The sequence below is a fragment of the Carassius auratus genome, chromosome 14 (assembly GCF_003368295.1).
Source record: "Carassius auratus strain Wakin chromosome 14, ASM336829v1, whole genome shotgun sequence".
Taxonomy (NCBI): domain Eukaryota; kingdom Metazoa; phylum Chordata; class Actinopteri; order Cypriniformes; family Cyprinidae; genus Carassius; species Carassius auratus.
In genome coordinates, this window is record NC_039256.1 from 4,409,850 (window position 1) to 4,428,669 (window position 18,820).

At 38.1% G+C, this 18,820-nt stretch overlaps 1 protein-coding gene across 1 annotated transcript; it reads left to right on the plus strand.

The window, feature by feature from the left end:
• The first annotated feature begins 14,253 nt into the window (after positions 1 to 14,253).
• On the plus strand, positions 14,254 to 18,413 carry rtn4rl2b (reticulon 4 receptor-like 2b). Its single transcript, XM_026279639.1, has 3 exons — positions 14,254 to 14,705; positions 15,899 to 16,125; positions 16,221 to 18,413. Exons 1-3 carry the CDS (start codon positions 14,648 to 14,650, stop codon positions 17,307 to 17,309), a joined length of 1,374 nt encoding a protein of 457 aa, XP_026135424.1. The 5' UTR covers positions 14,254 to 14,647; the 3' UTR covers positions 17,310 to 18,413.
• The last annotated feature ends 407 nt before the right edge of the window (positions 18,414 to 18,820 follow it).

Consider the following 18,820-nt stretch of genomic DNA (forward strand, 5'->3'; position numbering starts at 1 on the left):
ATCACATGACACTAAAGAAATGAATGCTGATCATTTCGATTTTCTACAACATAATTAAATAGTACTTTATTAAAAAGTTATTTTAAATTGTAATAGTTCATATTTTTACTGTTTCTGACCAAGTCAAGTGTGTGTGTGTGTGTTCTTATATATACGTATATATACATATATATTTAATGCATTTTGAGGAAAAGAAATAAAGTTTTATAATAAATCTTTGAAAATCAAAATCTGTATATATATATATATATATATATATATATATATATACGTGTGTGTGTCAAATTATTTCCACCTTTTTTTGCTTTGTGTTCATCTTTATCTCTCTCTCAGAACATCCTTTTATTATAAATTGTTTGGCATATGACATGGTTTGACATCGCCACTAAAAATACTAATGAACAGAAAACAGAAATAGATGACGAGGGCGGTGTAAAATGACTTAGTCAGTGAGATGAATGTGACAGAGATGGGAAGGCTCTAATAACTGCTATAAATGGAAATGCTGGGATTTAAGGAAGCACAACAAAAACATTGGTTATTATAGTGCTATGACAAGGATATATGTAACACTGGACCACAAAAAAAAAATCAGTTATCAGTTAAAAATTTTGAAACTGAGATTTATGCATCATCTGAAAGTTAGGGCAATATTTGGCCGAGATACAACTACAACTATTGCTACAAATAGACCCATGTGATTTAAGATTTAAGATTTATGAATGGAAGAATGAAGAAAATAAAGGGATGGCCATTGCAAAAGAAGATGTCAAGTCAAGTTACCTTTATTTATATAGCACTTTAAACAAAAAGACTGTGTCAAAGCCACTGAACAACATTAATTAGGAAAATAGTGTGTCAATAATGCAAAATGACAGTTAAAGGTGGTTCATCATTGAATTCAGTGATGTCATCATCTCAGTTCAGTTTAAATAGTAGCGGTACAATCACAACGATATCACTGTAAATGAAGTGTCCCCAACTAAGCAAGCCAGAAGCAACAGCAGCAAGGAACCGAAACTCCATCGGTGACAGAATGGAGAAAAAAACCATGGGAGAAACCAGGCTCAGTCGGGGGGGCCAGTTCTCCTCTGACCAGACGAAACCAGTAGTTCAATTCCAGGCTGCAGCAAAGTCAGATTGTGCAGCAGAATCATATGTTTCCTGTGGTCTTGTCCTGGTGGTCATCTGAGACCAGGTCTTTACAGGGGATCTGTATCTGGGGCTCTAGTTGTCCTGGTCTCCGCTGTCTTTCAGGGCTGTAGAGTTCCTTACTAGGCGCCACCATCTGGGCTGGATATGTACTGGATCCGAGTGACCATAGTGACCCTCTGATCTTTTAACTTTCCATCTCTCTTCTTGGTTTGACAATTTAAACTGTAAGCTTAAGAAAAAGCTCAACAGGATAGTGTCAATGGCTAGTAAAATAGTAGGAAAACCACAAAGACCACTTTCCCAAATATACATTGACAGAACAAGGAAGAAAGCTAGGAAAATCACTGTAGATAGTACTCACCCCCTCTCTAGCGAGTTTGAGCTTCTGAAGTCTGGGAGGGGCGTCAGAGTGCCTCTGGCTAAAATAATTAAAAAATATATTTTATTCCAAATGTCATTAGTATTCTTAACCAAAAAAAATAACAACAAACAAATGAGCTGCTGTTTTAATGTATCTAAGTATATTATTCTTAATATGCTATTTTGCATTGTATCTTTCTTTATTTTTTATTATTTTATTTAGGAATATTTCTTTATTATGTTTGAGACATTGTTTGTATGTTTATCTGTCCTGTACATTGCGGTGAGCCAAAGAAAAATTTCCACCCCGGTGGACAATAAAGATTTATTCTATTCTATTCTATTCTATCTTGATACAGACTGGATCTGTAGGCTACAGTGACCTCGGAATAAGAGAAAAACAGACTAATACTAGCGTAGATGCCATTCTTCTAACGATGTAGCAAGTACATCGGATGTTATGGGAAGTGTTCCCGGTTCCGGTTTACCTAATTAATGCAGCCTAAAAATCCTTTAACGGATTTGGTTAAAGAGATTGGTCTTTAATTTAGATTTAAACTGCAAGAGTGTGTCTGCCTCCCGAACAATGTTAGGTAGGTTATTCCAGAGTTGAGGCACCAAAAAGGAAAAGGATCTGCTACCCACAGTTGATTTTGATATTCTAGGTATTATCAAACTGTCTGAGTTTTGAGAATGCAGCGGACATGGAGGACTATAATATAACAAGAGCTTGTTCAAATACTGAGGTGCTAAACTATTCAGGGCTTTATAAGTAATAAGCAAGATTTTAAAATCTATATGATGTTTAATAGGAAGCCAGTGCAGTGTTGACAGAACTGGGCTAATATGGTCATACTTCCTGGTTCTAGTAAGAACTCTAGCTGTCAGTGATCTGGGAGGAGGAACCAGTTGCTGAAAGCCTTACACTATAAGATTTTTGGTTGGATTTTGCTGTCGCGTACATATTTCAATAGCCTGCAACAAAACCCCTTTGGTTGTAACCACATTGGTGCTCATTGCAGTTGCCGAAGATCGTTAATATGTGCAGGTCAGCAACGTGAATCAGAACCTGTCTCGAGCAATCACAGACAATACGATATTTTCAGACCTGTTTGGTTTTATCACCACGTGATCTCGTAATGTGAGCAGACAATAACAAGGTGAAACTAATCCAGCCAAACACAGTGCAGATGGCATAAACACTCTTATCGTGCATCTTTATGAACAGAAACGAAAAGCTAAAAATTTGTCAAATCAACTAAATAGAAATCAATTTAACAAATGCATTTATTGTATATAATACAACATTTAACTATACCGTTTAATTACCTCCAACTTTTTCTGCAGTACTGAAAGTCCATATCTTCTAAACCATTGTTTCGGCCATATTCTGTTTTGTTGTTTCTTCTTTCTTTTGGATAAAATAACTGCACAGATCAATTGAAGGGCCAATTGATCACCACTCTTGAAGAAATGTCCTATAAACACAGTAATTTCTCCCAAGAATTTAAGTGAGAACACTTATTTTTGGTGATTTGGCTAGTCTTTCAATCCTGTACTTTGAGCCCAGCTTCACAAGGGTTTATTTGACAACAGACCGATACAAAAGGGTAGTGAGGTGCACAGCTGATACCACAACAGGGACACAGGAAACAGAGACAGCTAGGGAAAGCCACGGGAGCAGCCTAAGACATGAGCTGGCAGAACACTACAGAAGGTGGAAAGACCAGGCCGGAGGAGAAAACAGAGCAAAGCACTATAGGGCTGAGCTCAGATACTTGTTGAGCGTAAACTCTGAATTACCCCACATGCCAAACCAATGGGCAGGAACCAGTCAGGACTGGAACTTTAACACCACAAGACAAAACAAGGCTCCACAGGAACACAAATTACTCCAAGACAGGCAAGAATATATATATATATATATTTTTTAATAGAAAATAATTATATTAACAGAACTTAAATATCAACCAAAAATGCAAACAAAAGATCAGGACTAATGAAACTAAATGAATACTAATAAAAGCAAAGAGACAAAAACTGACCAAATCCAAAAAACAAGAATCAAGAGGCAAGGAGAACTATAACTAAGGAGGAAGGCACACAAGGAACAGATGAGCACAATCAAACCAAAAAAGGGCTTACAAGAGGTTGTGGTAAATAGGAAACAAGTAGGGGCTAGATGAGCACATGGGGGGGTGGGGGTATGAAGTCAGGGTCATGAGCAGGCAGCACAGGGGCTGGATCAAACTCTGGACACTCACAGGCTGCCGCAGACTGCACAGGAACATCTTCAGGAGGTAATAACGGAGAGCAGTATGCTCAGGGACAGCCGCCACAGGTGGAATGTGACTAACAGGAACATACTCGTAGGGACTCATCAGAAGCAGCAAATAGCTGGTCTGGTATGATAACAGTGAGTGTAACTTGACAAGCAGGACTAGCTCTGAATAGATCTGTGTGCTAAGCAAGACAGACAGGATCGATCTACAAGGATAGGACAAAACTGACAGGAACATCTTGCGAGGGACTCGTCAGAAACAGCCGAGAGCTGGTCTAGTATGATCTCAATGGATACAACTTGACTAGCAGGAACAACCTCTTAGGTTGTGAAAAAACAAACAGGAACATACCTCCTTTGCCATGACCCAACTGGCAAGGATGATATCAGATAACATAACAGGACAGGCAGGAACATTTTATGTGGCCATAACTTAACAGGCAGGAAAAGTCTATAGACTTTTCAAGTCCAACAAGGGTTGATCTCTGGGGACTTGACATGACTGACAGGGACATCTTTTGTGGACATAACAGGAAAGGCTGGAAAGTCTCTGGCATAACGTTTGTAAAAAAAAAAAAAAGTCAAATAACCCAGGAGGCTTGGGAGAGCGCTTCATACTGTAACTGTAATTTGAGGCTCTGACACCAAAGCCACTGAACTAGACACCTCTGAACTCGCAGGGCTTGAGGGTTCTTGATTTCGGGCCTCCTAGACCTATGGGTAGAGTCTTCAGAAGGAAAGTTGAGATGAGTTGAGATGCATGCCCCCCTCCTTCTCCTCCACATCTGAGGGGTAAGTGAAGCTGACTTGATTGACTCAGAGGTGGCTACAATGGCCTGGGCAATTGGAATGGCCACATCGGTCTGGATCAACCTAGTCTGGAATGGACTTGACTGACTTGGATAACTGTAGTGGTCTCAGGAATGATCTGAACAGATTTGCTTGAAGCAAGGATGGCTGCAGCAGTCTCAGAAGTGTCTAAAGCTCAGAGGTAGCTCAAACTGACTTCACTGGAACAGGAATAACCACAGCAATCTTGGTAAAATCAGGAGTGTCTGGAACTGGTTTGACTGACCCAGGGATGGCTGCAGCAAATTCAGTTGACTTGGGTATCTGGAACTGACAACACAGGCTTAGTCTTGTAGTGACAAGTGGTGAAGCTCATCTGTTGGGCCCTGACTTTGGCCGGTTTGTAACATTGGGATCTGGAAGGAGGACCTAATTGCAGTAACAGGGTTTTTTTGTCAAAACTTACTGATACAAAAGGGTAGTGAGGTGCACAGTTGATACCACAACAGGAACACAGGAAACAGAGACAGCTAGGGAAGCCCCACTGGAGCTGCCTCAGACATGAACAGGCAGAATACTATAGTAACAGAGGGGACTGCAAGACCAAGCAGTTGGAGAAAATACAAGAATACCTAGAATTACAAGAGACAAGACTAGGGCAAGAACTAACAAATCAAACAGGCATGGAGACAGGAACATATATTCTGCTTAGGGCCGGGACTTTAACGCGTTAATTGAGATTAATTAATTACACAAAAAATAACGCGTTAACTAAGATTAATTAATTACAGAAAAAAAATTCCCGCATTTTTAATAACTTATTTTTGCACCACGGAACGTTTCTCACTGGATGAGTTTCGGCGAACCGATTATACTGGAGCACCAACTAGCATTCGCATATCGCCGCAGCAGCACATCGAGCCTCAAGTATCACCTCAATGCAAAACATATAGCAGCTAGCGTGGACTTTAAATTTTATGTTGAACTATGTATTATTTTGTTGTTGCAACTGGCACTTTATGTTGAACTCCTTATTGTTTTGGCCAAGGTTATTGAGAGTTGGACTTAGTATGTTATGGCCTCTGAAGCAACAGAGAGATGTTTTCTAATAGTCAGTGTTTCCAATGTTCTGAATGTAATTGACAGTAGTGTGTTTTACTTAAAAAAACACTTTACAGAAGGTTCCAGCACCTATAAGCTTCCTGAATTTCTGAAATGTACTATTTCTAAATTGTTTCTAAATATGCTATTGCTACACTTCATGGCAAAAATTGCACTGGTCTGCTAGACTTGGTTGAACAAAAATAAACAATATTTTGTTGCTTAAGCTTATGTATTCAGTCATTATTCATTGGTATACTATAAATCCATGTGAAAAAAATTACTTCTCACTGTTCTCAGGTCAAATATTTATATGCGATTAAAATGCGATTAAAATGCGATTAATTTTGATTAATTAATTACAAAGCCTCTAATTAATTAGATTAATTTTTTTAATCGAGTCCCGGCCCTAATTCTGCTATATCCACAGACTGAGACAGAGACAAAGACAAACACAGTGAGGGTAAAAATTACCACAAACCGGCAAATACAAAAGGGCAAAGACAACTATAAACAGGGAGGAAGGCACACAAGGAACAGGTGAGCACAATTAAATCAACAAGGGCTTACATGATGTTGTGGGAAAGAGGAAACAGGCAGGAAGGGCTAGAAGAGCACATGGCTGAGTAAAACCCTCAACAAAGCCATGTGCTGACACATAAGACAACATAGAAACAGGAAGAAAACACAAGACAAATGAAATGTCAGGGCAGGACCCTGACAGAAGTCTGCTTTTAGGAGTTTTAACTGATAATATGCTGTCCACCATCATGCACTAATGCTGCAATGTGCTGTGAACTCCTTATCATTATTTGCTTCCACAGTCTTGACTTTATACTCTCCAGACTCTCAACAGGTCTTACATTTTGAGTTAATAGATTCAGGTCTTGAGTTAATAGATTCAGAAGCTGCTTTTATGCAAATAATAAAAAAATTATAATAATAATAAATAAAAAATTCAGGGTATACTCAATCAATCACCTTTATTTATATGAAGTGCTTTAAACAAAATACATTGCGTCAAAGCACTGAACAACATTCATTTGGATAACAGTGTCTCAATAATACAAAATGATAGTTAAAGGCAGTTCATCATTGAATTCAGTTATGTCATCTCTGTTCAGTTTAAATAGTGTCTGTGCATTTATCTGCAATCAAGTCAATGATATCGCTGTTGTCGTGGCAAAATTTAAATCAACTCTCATCAGCATAAGAGACAGACTCATTCTCAGGTATACGGTATTTAAAAGAAAGCTTTTAGTCAGACAGTCATACAGCAACACTGAGTTCCTGCAGAGTGAAACCGACCCAAGAAGAGGGCAGTCCTCCACCTTATATACCTCTGCTCTTCCACGGTTACAGAGTCTCAGCAGCTGTAAATTTCCACACATAACAAGGAACACTCTCTATGGGCTGTTTCTCACACATTTAGGACTTTTATGGTCATACTTCCTGGTTCTAGTAAGAACTCTTGCTGCTGCATTTTGGACTAGCTGTAGTTTGTTTACTAAGCGTGCAGAACAACCACCCAATAAAACATTACAATAGTATAACCTTGAATTCATAAATGCATGGATTAACATTTCTGCATTTGACATTGGGAGCATAGGCCGTAATTTAGATATATTTTTGAGATGGAAAAATGCAGTTTTACAAATGCTAGAAACGTGGCTTTCTAAGGAAAGATTGCCATCAAGTAGCACACCTAGGTTCCTAACTGATGACGAAGAATTGACAGAGCAACCATCAAGTCTTAGACTGTTCTAGGTTATTACAAGCAGAGTTTTTAGGCCCTATAATTAACACCTCTGTTTTTTCTGAATTTAACAGTAAGAAATAACTGTTATCCAATTTTTTATATCGACTATGCATCCCATTATTTTTTCAAATTGGTGTGTTTCACCGGGCTGCGAGGAAATATAGAGCTGAGTATCATCAGCATAACAGTGAAAGCTAACACCTTGATTCCTGATGATATCTCCCAAGGGTAACATATAAAGCGTGAAGAGTAGCAGCCCTAGTACTGAGCCTTGAGGTACTCCATATGCAATTGTGATCGATATGATACATCTTCATTCACTGCTACGAACTGATGGCAGTCATATAAGTACGATTTAAACCATGCTAATGCACTTCCACTGATGCCAACAAAGTGCTCAAGTCTATGCAAAAGAATGCTGTGGTCAATTGTGTCAAACGCAGCACTAAGATCCAATAAAACTAATAGAGAGATACACCCACGATCAGATGATAAGAGCAGATCATTTGTAACTCTAAGGAGAAGGAATATAATTGTGAGGATACCACCTTTTCTAGTATCTTGGACAGAAAAGGGAGATTCGAGATTGGTCTATTGTGGTTTTTTTATGAGAGGCTTAATAACAGCCAGTTTGAAGGTTTTGGGGACATATCCTAATGCCAATGAGCAATTAATAATAGTCAAAAGAGGACCTATGACTTCTGGAAGCACCTCTTTTAGGAGCTTAGATGGTATAGGGTCTAACATACATGTTGACCCTATACTGTACATTCTCCTTGAACTTGTTATGAACTCACATAGATCCCATTCTCATGTTTGTGCAGCCATAATTAATTCATGTGTGTTATCTTTTTGCCATGCTATTTCCAGCACCTGGTAGCACATGCATCCAATCTACTTTCTTGATGACCTATTATGTACTCAGCAGATATTGGGTCTCATTCACTAATTTTTGCATACAATTATCTTATTTATACGCACATTTGAACTTCTCACGAGAACTTTCCGCCTAATTCACAACACATGCATACGCACATGAGCTTGTTCTTAAACTCGTTCTTCTGTAAGTGAATTTGGAGTCTTCTAAATGAGCGCCCGCGTGCGCGAGATCAGTAATTAGCATAATTCACACCCAAACCAGCTCCATATAAGGGCTTTCCACAACGAGGCACTTGTACAGAGAAAGACAATTATGGCACCGAAACAAAAGACAAAGAAAAATAACTTTATCTTTAACGATAATGAACGTGAGGTTTTGCTGTCGGAGGTGGAAGCCAGGAAAATTTTTTTATTTAAAAGTGTATCCACTGGCATAACGGGCACAGGTAAAAAAAGAAGCATGGGTTATAACACAGGCTTGGAGATAAGGTAGTATAGGGTGAGAACGGTTAGTGATGTGGCTTAGGTGTGGTTCCAGTGAGTTGCATAAATCAATGAGGACTTCTCTGGGCAACCTAAAGTGACTGAACAGCCATTCGTCACTCTCAGCGAACATATCTGTGCGTTCTCTAAAGACGCGCTTTCTCCTTAGAGCACGCCCCACGATGTCTTCAAGCAGTACCAAGTGTGCCATGCCTCTAAACACAAGATGAGACACATTAATCACCGTTTATATAAGGATAGATCAGGTGATTGTTGTTTGGACCTCGTATATTTAGGATAAATTTTAGTACGAAAGTTTTTGATGAATCATGATTTATTCGTGAAAACGTCAGTACGCACATTTCAGGCAAAAATCTGTGCCTACGCATATTTAGTGAACGAGACCCAATGTTTTTTGGCCTTCATGCTTTTCCCAATTCTCATCTGAGCCTTGCACATTTCTTCAAGCACAATGCCTGACATAAGTTTCCTTGTTGTGGGCAGGCAGGTTATTGCAGTTTTTCCACTGTCCAACCTTGTGTTGCATGGCAATCATTTGTATGGCAATCTGCTGGTAGGAGTTTAATCGTCTGTACCACCAGGCAACAATTTTTGCTGTGGTTTTCTTACAAGTAGGTATGAATCATATCAGCGCCTGATATTGTTCAAATATTCTGCCACTGGACAACTGCTATTTTGACGGTAACGGTCTCTATTGAAAGCAATCAGTGGATTTGTCTGAGATCTGCAGGTGTTCTCTTAAGGTGTCGCAGCTGTTAGCAGACTTCTTTGAAAAAGAGGAAATTACTCATTTAGAGTCTTCTGTTCTCTGTGTACTTCTGCTGTCTCTGTGGTGTGAGCCTTAGTTGATGTAGGCCTTTAATTACAGGCATTGTGTTTCTTCTGTAGCCAGTCACCATCACTCATATTTTCTTCATTATGTAGCTCAGCATCCCACATAACTTCTTCCCTTTTGAAATTTGATGTCTTTCTCTTTCAGTATCTAGCATCTGAAGGATCACGATTTACGAATGGGTGATAAGCTCTGATAATAAAAAAAAAAAAAAACGCTATTGATTTGAACCATTTTGTAGATAAAAGCAATTTGATTATTTGCTCTCTGCCAACAGCTTGTACCATTATCTGTGTTCTCTCTCTCATACACATTCTCTTCATCTCTCTGCATCATTTAATCTACGTCATATTGGCTTGAGATATGACAGGGACAGCCTTTGTATAAAAATAGAGATGTATGAATGAATAGAGAGCAGATAGACAGATCTAAAAAAGGAGGCAGTAAAAAGGGAATGGAGGTAAATATTAGTCAGTTAGACAAAGATGACAGTGATGATAAGGTTCTGCTCTCTATTACAGGAAGTGTATAAGTCGTAGGAGTAAAGCAAAGTCACTATTTAGACAAAAACAGGTCAGATAGCTAAGTCTAGAGGTATAAATGATTGACAGTACTAAACAGGTGGGAGAGTATTTTGTTTAAATGGAACATTTCCATTAAATAAGTGTTTTGTTTGTTTGTTTGTTTTACTATTTAATAAGTTAGTTATTTTTAGTTATTTATTATTAATAAAAAAAATTAATTAGCTGCACATAATTTTTGAGATGAGAATAGAAATATACTGAGTACTGAAATATTCATTTTAAAATATACAACAATATTAATAATAATAATAATAATAATAATAATAATAATAATAATAATAATAATAACTGAATGATACTCTAAATATGAAACTAAAACTGCCAGTGGGTGAGTGGGTCATTGAGTAATTCATTCAGCTGATTCGTTTGTGACTTTCTTAATCACTGGCTCACAAAATTTGTTCAAAAACGTGGATTCATTTAGTAACGAAACAGCATAGTGTATTGCTCAAAGACAACACTAAATCTTTGCTTCATTCTCTTGCAAACTATTCTAACTAAAACTTTCCAACTTGTACATTTTAAATCTATTCGAAATAATTTTGGAAGAGTTGTAGGAAGCTTAGTGGTAGTGACATTGACTAACTGAATATTCTTTAATCTGACAACTGTATTTAGGCTTCAAAATTCATAAAAGTTATGCTTATTTGTGAATATTATCTTTATATCAAAACCTTTGATTATGTTTGTTGACTAACCAGAGTGATGCTAACTTTTGCCCTACAAAAACATCATTTCTGCAGTAATTTATTGCAGACAACCTGTACAGAAACACGTTTTTGCTGTTGGCACAGAAATTACACACTTCACCTTTAAGAACTAAATTTGTGACACAAATACATGCTGTACATTAGGAAATTTATATTAAGATTTTCTTCTCAACCTCTGTAAGAAGGCACACGTGTACAGTACAAAGCTGAAAAACATGTTCATGGTAATAGAACGAAACATTCAGAGTTGAGCTGTTCAGTACAGGTTGGCAACTGTCAAAGGACACATATGAACTGACATGCACACACAAGCATGTACACACTCTCCCCAAACCCGTCTGTTGCTCTTTAAAGCGTGTGTCACTGCCCCAAGTGTTGAGGGGGAGTGTGGTCATCTGTCTGATCTTGCCTCATGTATGTATTTCTTGTGTGTGTGTGTGTGTGTGTGTGTGTGTGTGTGTGTGTGTCTTCCCCCACGGCCCCCTGCAGAGAATGTGCAGTGATGAGTTAGCTGGTGGGCTAAGATTATTGTGCACAGTGCATAGCCTCAGGCTCGGCTGCCTTGTTTCTGCAAAGCATACTAAGAACAAAGGGCACTTATGACGAGGAGTGACCTACTACTGTGTGTATGGTTCTGCAGGCTGTGTGTCCCATCCCCCATGGTCCCTTGCCTTAACCTTTGATTCTCAGCGATGAGTTAGCTTGTGGGTACAGATGAATTGTGTGTTCTTGTGTGTGTATATGATATTCAGTGTTTGTCATGTGATATTTCATAAGGTCCACTGAGAGAAAGAGTAGGAGGAGTGCAAGAACTGTAAAGTGTGCATATCTGCACATGCACATGATCACATTCTGGCAGAGCAGACTCTGTGTGTGTACACAGGTTCAACATGGGGTTGTGACTGGGAGCTAGATAATAGCATTAGCTCAGTATAAAATATAACTCAAAAAGAAAGTCCCCATAAAGAAACAAAAACAAACGTGTGTGTTTGCATGTGTCATGACATAGGTACACACATGTGTGTGTGTACAGATGGGCTGCATCATGCTAAAGTAGGAGCACACTGACCTCACTCATGGTCAGGGAACAGAACTCTGACTCAGTGCAGCCCACACACATGACACTTGCACACAAATGCATACATGAATTTATAATACTTCTTTTACAGAACACATGCAGCAGCTTTTTGTCTACTAAAATGTGGCTCTGGAAACTCTGCATTGCCACTGAGCAAAAATATTCTGAGGAAATTTCAGGTTATAGGACCAAATTTGAATGCTGGAATCTTCTTGAATATTATGTTTTATTTAGAATTTTTATTTTACCTCCTGGTATTTGATTATAATAGTATTTTATTGTTTGAAAAAAAAAAATAGCAGAGGGAGCTAAAGGATTTAAAAATTCTTAAAGATTTTTGTTTGAATTATGTTAAGCTTATAAGCCTAGAGTATCATATTTGATAGCCTAATTTCTAAATTATCTAAATTATCAACAAGGTATAAACTTTGCTGAAAAAAAACAAACAGTTGTACGCAATATTTTACATAAAATCTTAAAAAGTATTTCTGGAAGATATAGTGACAACTGATATTTATATGCATTTTATTTAAACAGTCTGCTATAATGTTTCTGGCTTATATTTTTCTGGCAGGCTTTACAAGGTTAATGTTCCATGTGCCATTTATCCCATTGGAAATTGAAATTTCTTCTATTGATGTTTTTTTTTAATTATTATTATTATTATTTAATTTTGTATTCATGTCTTGTAGGAAATACTGTCATTCACAACAACAGGGGAAAAAATTGTTTCCACAGACTTAATAATTATTGTTTCCTATGACAACACTCATAATGTCATTTTATTGTTGATGCCCACAAAATTCTCACCAAACTGATGTACTGTGCATGTGACTAATCCTAGTCGCACTGCTCTGATTGGGATTTAAAGCAGCATCAACCAGCAGGCATTCACTAATACACTTCTTGAGGCCAGGGGAGTGAGCTTTACCAGTGCTGTATGTGCTTACACTATATATTATGCACTCTGCCATCTAGTGTATGAATTTAGGATATATATGAAGAATAGTGTGTCTCTTAATAGAACCTAACATTTTAATTATTTTACAACAGGGAAGCAAAATAACTTCCCAACGTGATGTGATGCTGCTACATTTAGACCTTCCCCTCCCGCTCCAATGGGATGTGAGAAAACATCTTAAAACCAGCCAGTGGGCACCTTGACATCAATTCGACATCAAATCAAGACTCGATCAAGATGCTGTAACATAATTTTAAATTTATTTTGGATGGCTCTTTCTTCAAGTAGCAATTGGGGGAAAATAGGAAGTTAATCCCACACTGAAATTGGTTTACATGACGATTTGATGTAATGTGATTTGATTGAACGCCAAACATATTGACCTACATATACATTAAAGTTTATGCATCAACTTTGCACATTTGACCTCTTTTTTGACATACATTTTTATGTCAATTTGATGTCCTTTTCACATCAGTTTCCCAATGGGTAAGCTGGTTTGTTGATGTCTCAGCCTAGTCTGATGTTGATTTTAAATGAGACACTTTTCAGGTGGTCAAAATGGGAGAAGCTGATTGCCTGGCTAAACACCATCTTGGTCAACTGGGAGAGTAGCTGATCCAGCTAAGAACAAATCATCTAAGGCTGATAAGAAGACTTTTAACCACAACTTTTATTCACAAACAAACAACAACAACTATATATATATATATATATATATATATATATATATATATAATTTTTTTTTTTTTTTTTTTAATACCTACATTCCTTTATGGTTGAAGACAGAATAGAAGCTGCTTCAGGTTTAGGTGGCTTTATAGTTTTATATGACAGCTGTCAAGTGGGAGAAAAGCTTTCACAAAAGTTGATGCTTCCAGCAGCCTACTTATCATCATGGATTCAAAAAACAGTAAACACACCATACTGTACATAGAAAATTTAAATGTGAAATTATAAGATAAAAGTCTGACAAAAATGTAAATAGTTTTTACTCAGAAACCCTTAATTACCTAATTCCATTATCATGTGAATGACTATGATTTGAAAAATCGTATAAAAGCTGTTAATCAATGAAATTCAAAGAAACTTCTATTTTAAGTGTCCATATTATGAGAACAAATTGCTTTTGTCTATATGTATTATTTAGTATGTATAATATATTATAAACATATACCATAATGATACCATAACCAAAATGATTTATTTACTGTCACCTGTATTCGTACAAGTTATAAGCGTATTTGTCAAAAGTGTAGGCCATTTAGTTTTTCGTCCATTAACCTTATCTGTAGCCTACACAATGATTTCATAAATTAGGTTGTTGTATTCTAGCCTGTTTACTAATACGACTCTAGAGAAAAGAAAATCTATGTAAAACAAATGTTAAAGTTATTTAGTCATCCCCCTCAATGCACTCACTCAGACACACAGTCCGGTTTCCTCCCCCCACCTACGTACTGCTCGCCCTCGCGCGCGTTACGTATGAGAGATTCCGTTGCGTCCCGTGTCCGTGGGCAGCGGGTGCTGGACTATAAACACTGTCGGGGTGCGCGTAGATCCTCAGTCGCAGTCGCCTCGAGCACCAGAGCTGACCGTTAGAGCAGATAGCAGCACGCGCTCAGGCTAACTCGCTCTCGGTTTGGATTTTGGGATGGAATCTCGTGCGGCTGCGCGGAGCGCTCGCGTCTCCAACAGGCTTACCTTCAAGAGTAAGTACCAACTGTTTATTGTAATTATTAGTTAATGTTTAATTAATATGCATATTTTAATTGGAGGGACAATTATAAACATTATTTACATTTAGAAAATGATTTTTTGGTTATATTGTGCTAAAACATATGTTTCTGTTAGATATGTATTTATGTACACTTAAAGACATTTAATTGAATAATGTTACATTTTGACATGTACAAGATGCAAAAAAATATAATCATGTAACAATAAATACGTAGCCTATCAAACAAATATTTTACAAAATATATAAAAAAAATAATTACAAAATAATTATCTTTACTTTTGTTTGATAGACATTAATTGAAACACATTTATATATATATATATATATATATATATATATATATATATATATATATATATATATATATATATATCATACACAAAAATAAATGATAAGAATAAAAAAATACATAATACATTTTTGTATGTTTACATTTATACATTTTCCATTTAGAGTCCCAGTTTTTTCTGACCTCAGTAAAGTCACTTATGATTTATCAATAAGTGTAATGCGAGTAGACAAATCTATATAATATGAGCCCCTTTGATGTAACCAGGTTAAATATAGAATTATCAATAATTTGCTGAGAAATTTACAAAGCTACTGTTAACATAAACGGGTATGCAGTGCAATAAAGGTAACAAAGTAGCCAACAATTTTCCACATTAGTCCTGTGCAGCGGATTAGTACATCTTGTCCTAAAAGGGTTGTGGAATGACCAGGTCATGGGTCAGGTTACAGGAAAATCTTGTGCAGGCAACATGAATGCACGCAGCATGATTAATTCACACCATGCGTGTCTTTACGCACCATGTTATTGTAAAGAGTCACTGATCCCTGTGAGGTCCCATCTTAAATATTCATGAGCTGCAGTAATTGAATCGGGTTCGGTTTCACAAACCTGAAGTTAATCCAACCTTCTTTGTTTAAGGCACTCTTAGGCACTTTTCTGTCCTGGATGGACATAAACATGCACTGAGGGAGTCTCTGAATGGACATAGAGTCTTTCTTAGAACTGCTTTCTTCAAGCTGAATATATGTTATTACTTATATTGCATTTAATCCGACTTGATAATAACAAATTATTTAAGAGGATGTGGAACAGCTTCTTCTCAAATGTGAACACAAACATCATGTTAAGTCTACCTCTTTTTTACTCCACAGGTGGTTTGTCTCTTTGGCTGGTGATATGGTTGTTGGCATGTCGCTGTGCTCCAGGTCAGGCATGTCCCAGGTTGTGTGTCTGCTACCATATGCCCATGACTGTGAGCTGTCAGTCTCAGAACTTCACTGCTGTTCCAGCCGGTGTGCCCTATGACTCCCAGCGGGTTTTCTTGCAGAACAACCGTATCACTGAGCTCAGAGCCGACTCTTTTGGCTTCGAAACACAGGTGAGAGCATATCTGTACGTAATCATCACGCTGAATCTTTTCGTGTGAAGATTTAAGCAGAGATTTACCTTTGTCTTTACTTTCTGAATCCGCAGGTCCTGTGGCTGTATTCCAACAACATCACTTGGATCGAAGCAGGTGCATTCAGTAATCTGCGTGTACTAGAAGAACTAGATTTGAGTGACAACCCATCACTGCGCAGGCTGGACGGGGGTGCATTTAGGGGGCTGGAGCGCTTGCAGAGTCTACACATGCACCGCTGCCACTTAACCGAGCTGCCTGCTGACCTCTTCCACAAGCTCTACAGCTTGCAGTTTCTCTACCTGCAGGAGAACCAGCTGAGCCACCTTCCAGATGGCCTCTTTTCTGATCTGGTCAATCTCACCCACCTATTCCTGCATGGCAATCGTATCCGTGTCCTGTCAGAAAATGCCTTCCGTGGCCTGGTAAATCTTGACCGCCTGTTGCTGCATGACAACCGCATCCGACAAGTCCATCGGCGAGCTTTCCGTGACCTGGGCAGGTTGACCATCCTCTATCTCTTTAACAACTCTCTGCAGGAGCTTCCAGGCCAGGCATTGAAGGATACGTCGTCGGTGCAGTTTCTCAGGCTCAATGGTAACCCCTGGACCTGCGGCTGTGAAGCCAGGTCACTATGGGAGTGGTTCCGCAAATCTCGGATCTCCAGCTCAGACCTAACCTGCTCTACACCAGCCCCTCGTAAAGGCCAGGACCTGAGGTTCCTGCGAGAGCTGGACTTTGCCCTCTGCCCATTGCCTGACCCAGGCTCCCTGGCTGGCACTACCACCACCACCTTCAGCACCAAGACCCGTTGGTGGTTTTCCAAGAACAAACCGGCATCATCATCCAAGAGCCACTTTCACAAGAGCAGCGAAACCCAGAAGGCCTTTCCATTCAACTCTGTCAAACATCCCTCATCTTCATCATCCTCTTTCTCATCCAAGTACGATCTCACTGCGGAGGAGGCTGCTTTACCCAAGCTAGAGCCTGAAGAGTACTGGGCAAACTATGGCAATGAGGATGCAGCCTCAGTCCGCTGTTTCGAACTTGAATGTCCACTGGGTTCCGACTCTCCCATTCTCCCATCTTCCTCTTCGTCTTCACTTCTGTCCTTCCTCTCGCTCACAGCACTTACTCTCTCTTTTCACCTTCTCTTCGGCTGAGTTTTCCTTCTCCTTCTTTTTTCTTCTGATTTGCTTCACTATCTTTCTCCTGCAATTGGGCTCATGCTAATAAATGCATAGAAGCAGCCATGCAGGAAAGGGTGACAAGACTGGCACACAACAACAAATTAAACACAACACACACTGTGCAGTTCATACAGTACAACAGAGACATGACTACTGCATGCAGGCAATTCCAGCAGGCTCTGCAATGCCACCTCAAATCACGTCCTTCTCTAAAATCAGGGAACATAGGACAAGTAGAGGGGCAAAGAGAAAATAAGGAAGTGATGTGGAGAATAAAACTAGAGGTCAGTGTCACAGATGGCGGGGAATGTCTCTTCGTGGAAAGGAAACTCTCATTCTGACAAAGGAGAGTCAGTTATCAATGACCATCACATCATTATGTAAATAGGAACATACACGTACACAAACTAGACAAACGTTTCCAACAAGACACGGTCAGTAGATTAGAAACTAGAATGCTTTGTCTTTTTGGTGATTGTTGGGTACTAAATCAGATACACTTGCATTTGCTCCAAAAAGTATTTAGGCAATTGTGCTACAATGTCCAAATTTCAAGAAGAACATTTCACAAAAAAAGTTTATTAGATTTAAAATTATACAACAATAGAGATACTGTATTAGGACACATTCTGATTGTCAAAGTGAAATGTGCATAGTTGAAGTGATTAACTAAAAACTTTATTTATTTCATAATGCAATTACATTTTTCAGGAGTGATTTAAATGTCCAAATATTTTTTGGGGCTACTGCTAACTATATGATGAACAGACAGCTAATGGAAGAACTCATTGACAAAGACCGTCGCTAATGTTTTTCATTTGTAAAAACTGTGTCAAGTACTTTGGTTTGTGTTAGTTAATCTGAGTTGTGCCAGGTACTTTGAGTATCAGGTGAAGTTAGGGCAATGTTTAATTCAACCTCTGAAACTGCTTAAGGTGAGAGATCTGTGTTTTCTCTGTATGTATATAAGATATCACAGTCTTTCTCTTTTTGTCATGTTGACAGAAGGAAATGTTAAACACAAACTTTGTCTTTGTCTTAAAAAAAAAATAAATAAAAACACCATGAATAAATATTATTATTGAGTGATCTCTTGTTTTGCAGTATTTGATCTGTGTGGGCATGTGTTTGTTTTAGCATTAACTTAGCAGATGGTGATGGAGAGGCAATAAGATTTTTTAATCTCACCCCAGTTAAAATTGCTCAAATATAGTTTTTATGTCCCCAACAGAGCATTCAGTCAGCTACCAGTAGACATGTAAGAGATTATTTCACTTAGTTAATGAACACAACTTAACATTTATATATAAACTGATACAGTCATTTCACTATTATTCAGAATTTCTCCCCTGACAAGTCACTAAACAACACCCTTCAGTAATCCAAGAAAATCTGAAACCATTAGTAGAAAGGTTTATTTCTGAGAGGTCTTTCATTAGTCATTTAACGTCATAGAATTGATGTTTAGGAATCAACTTTTTCTC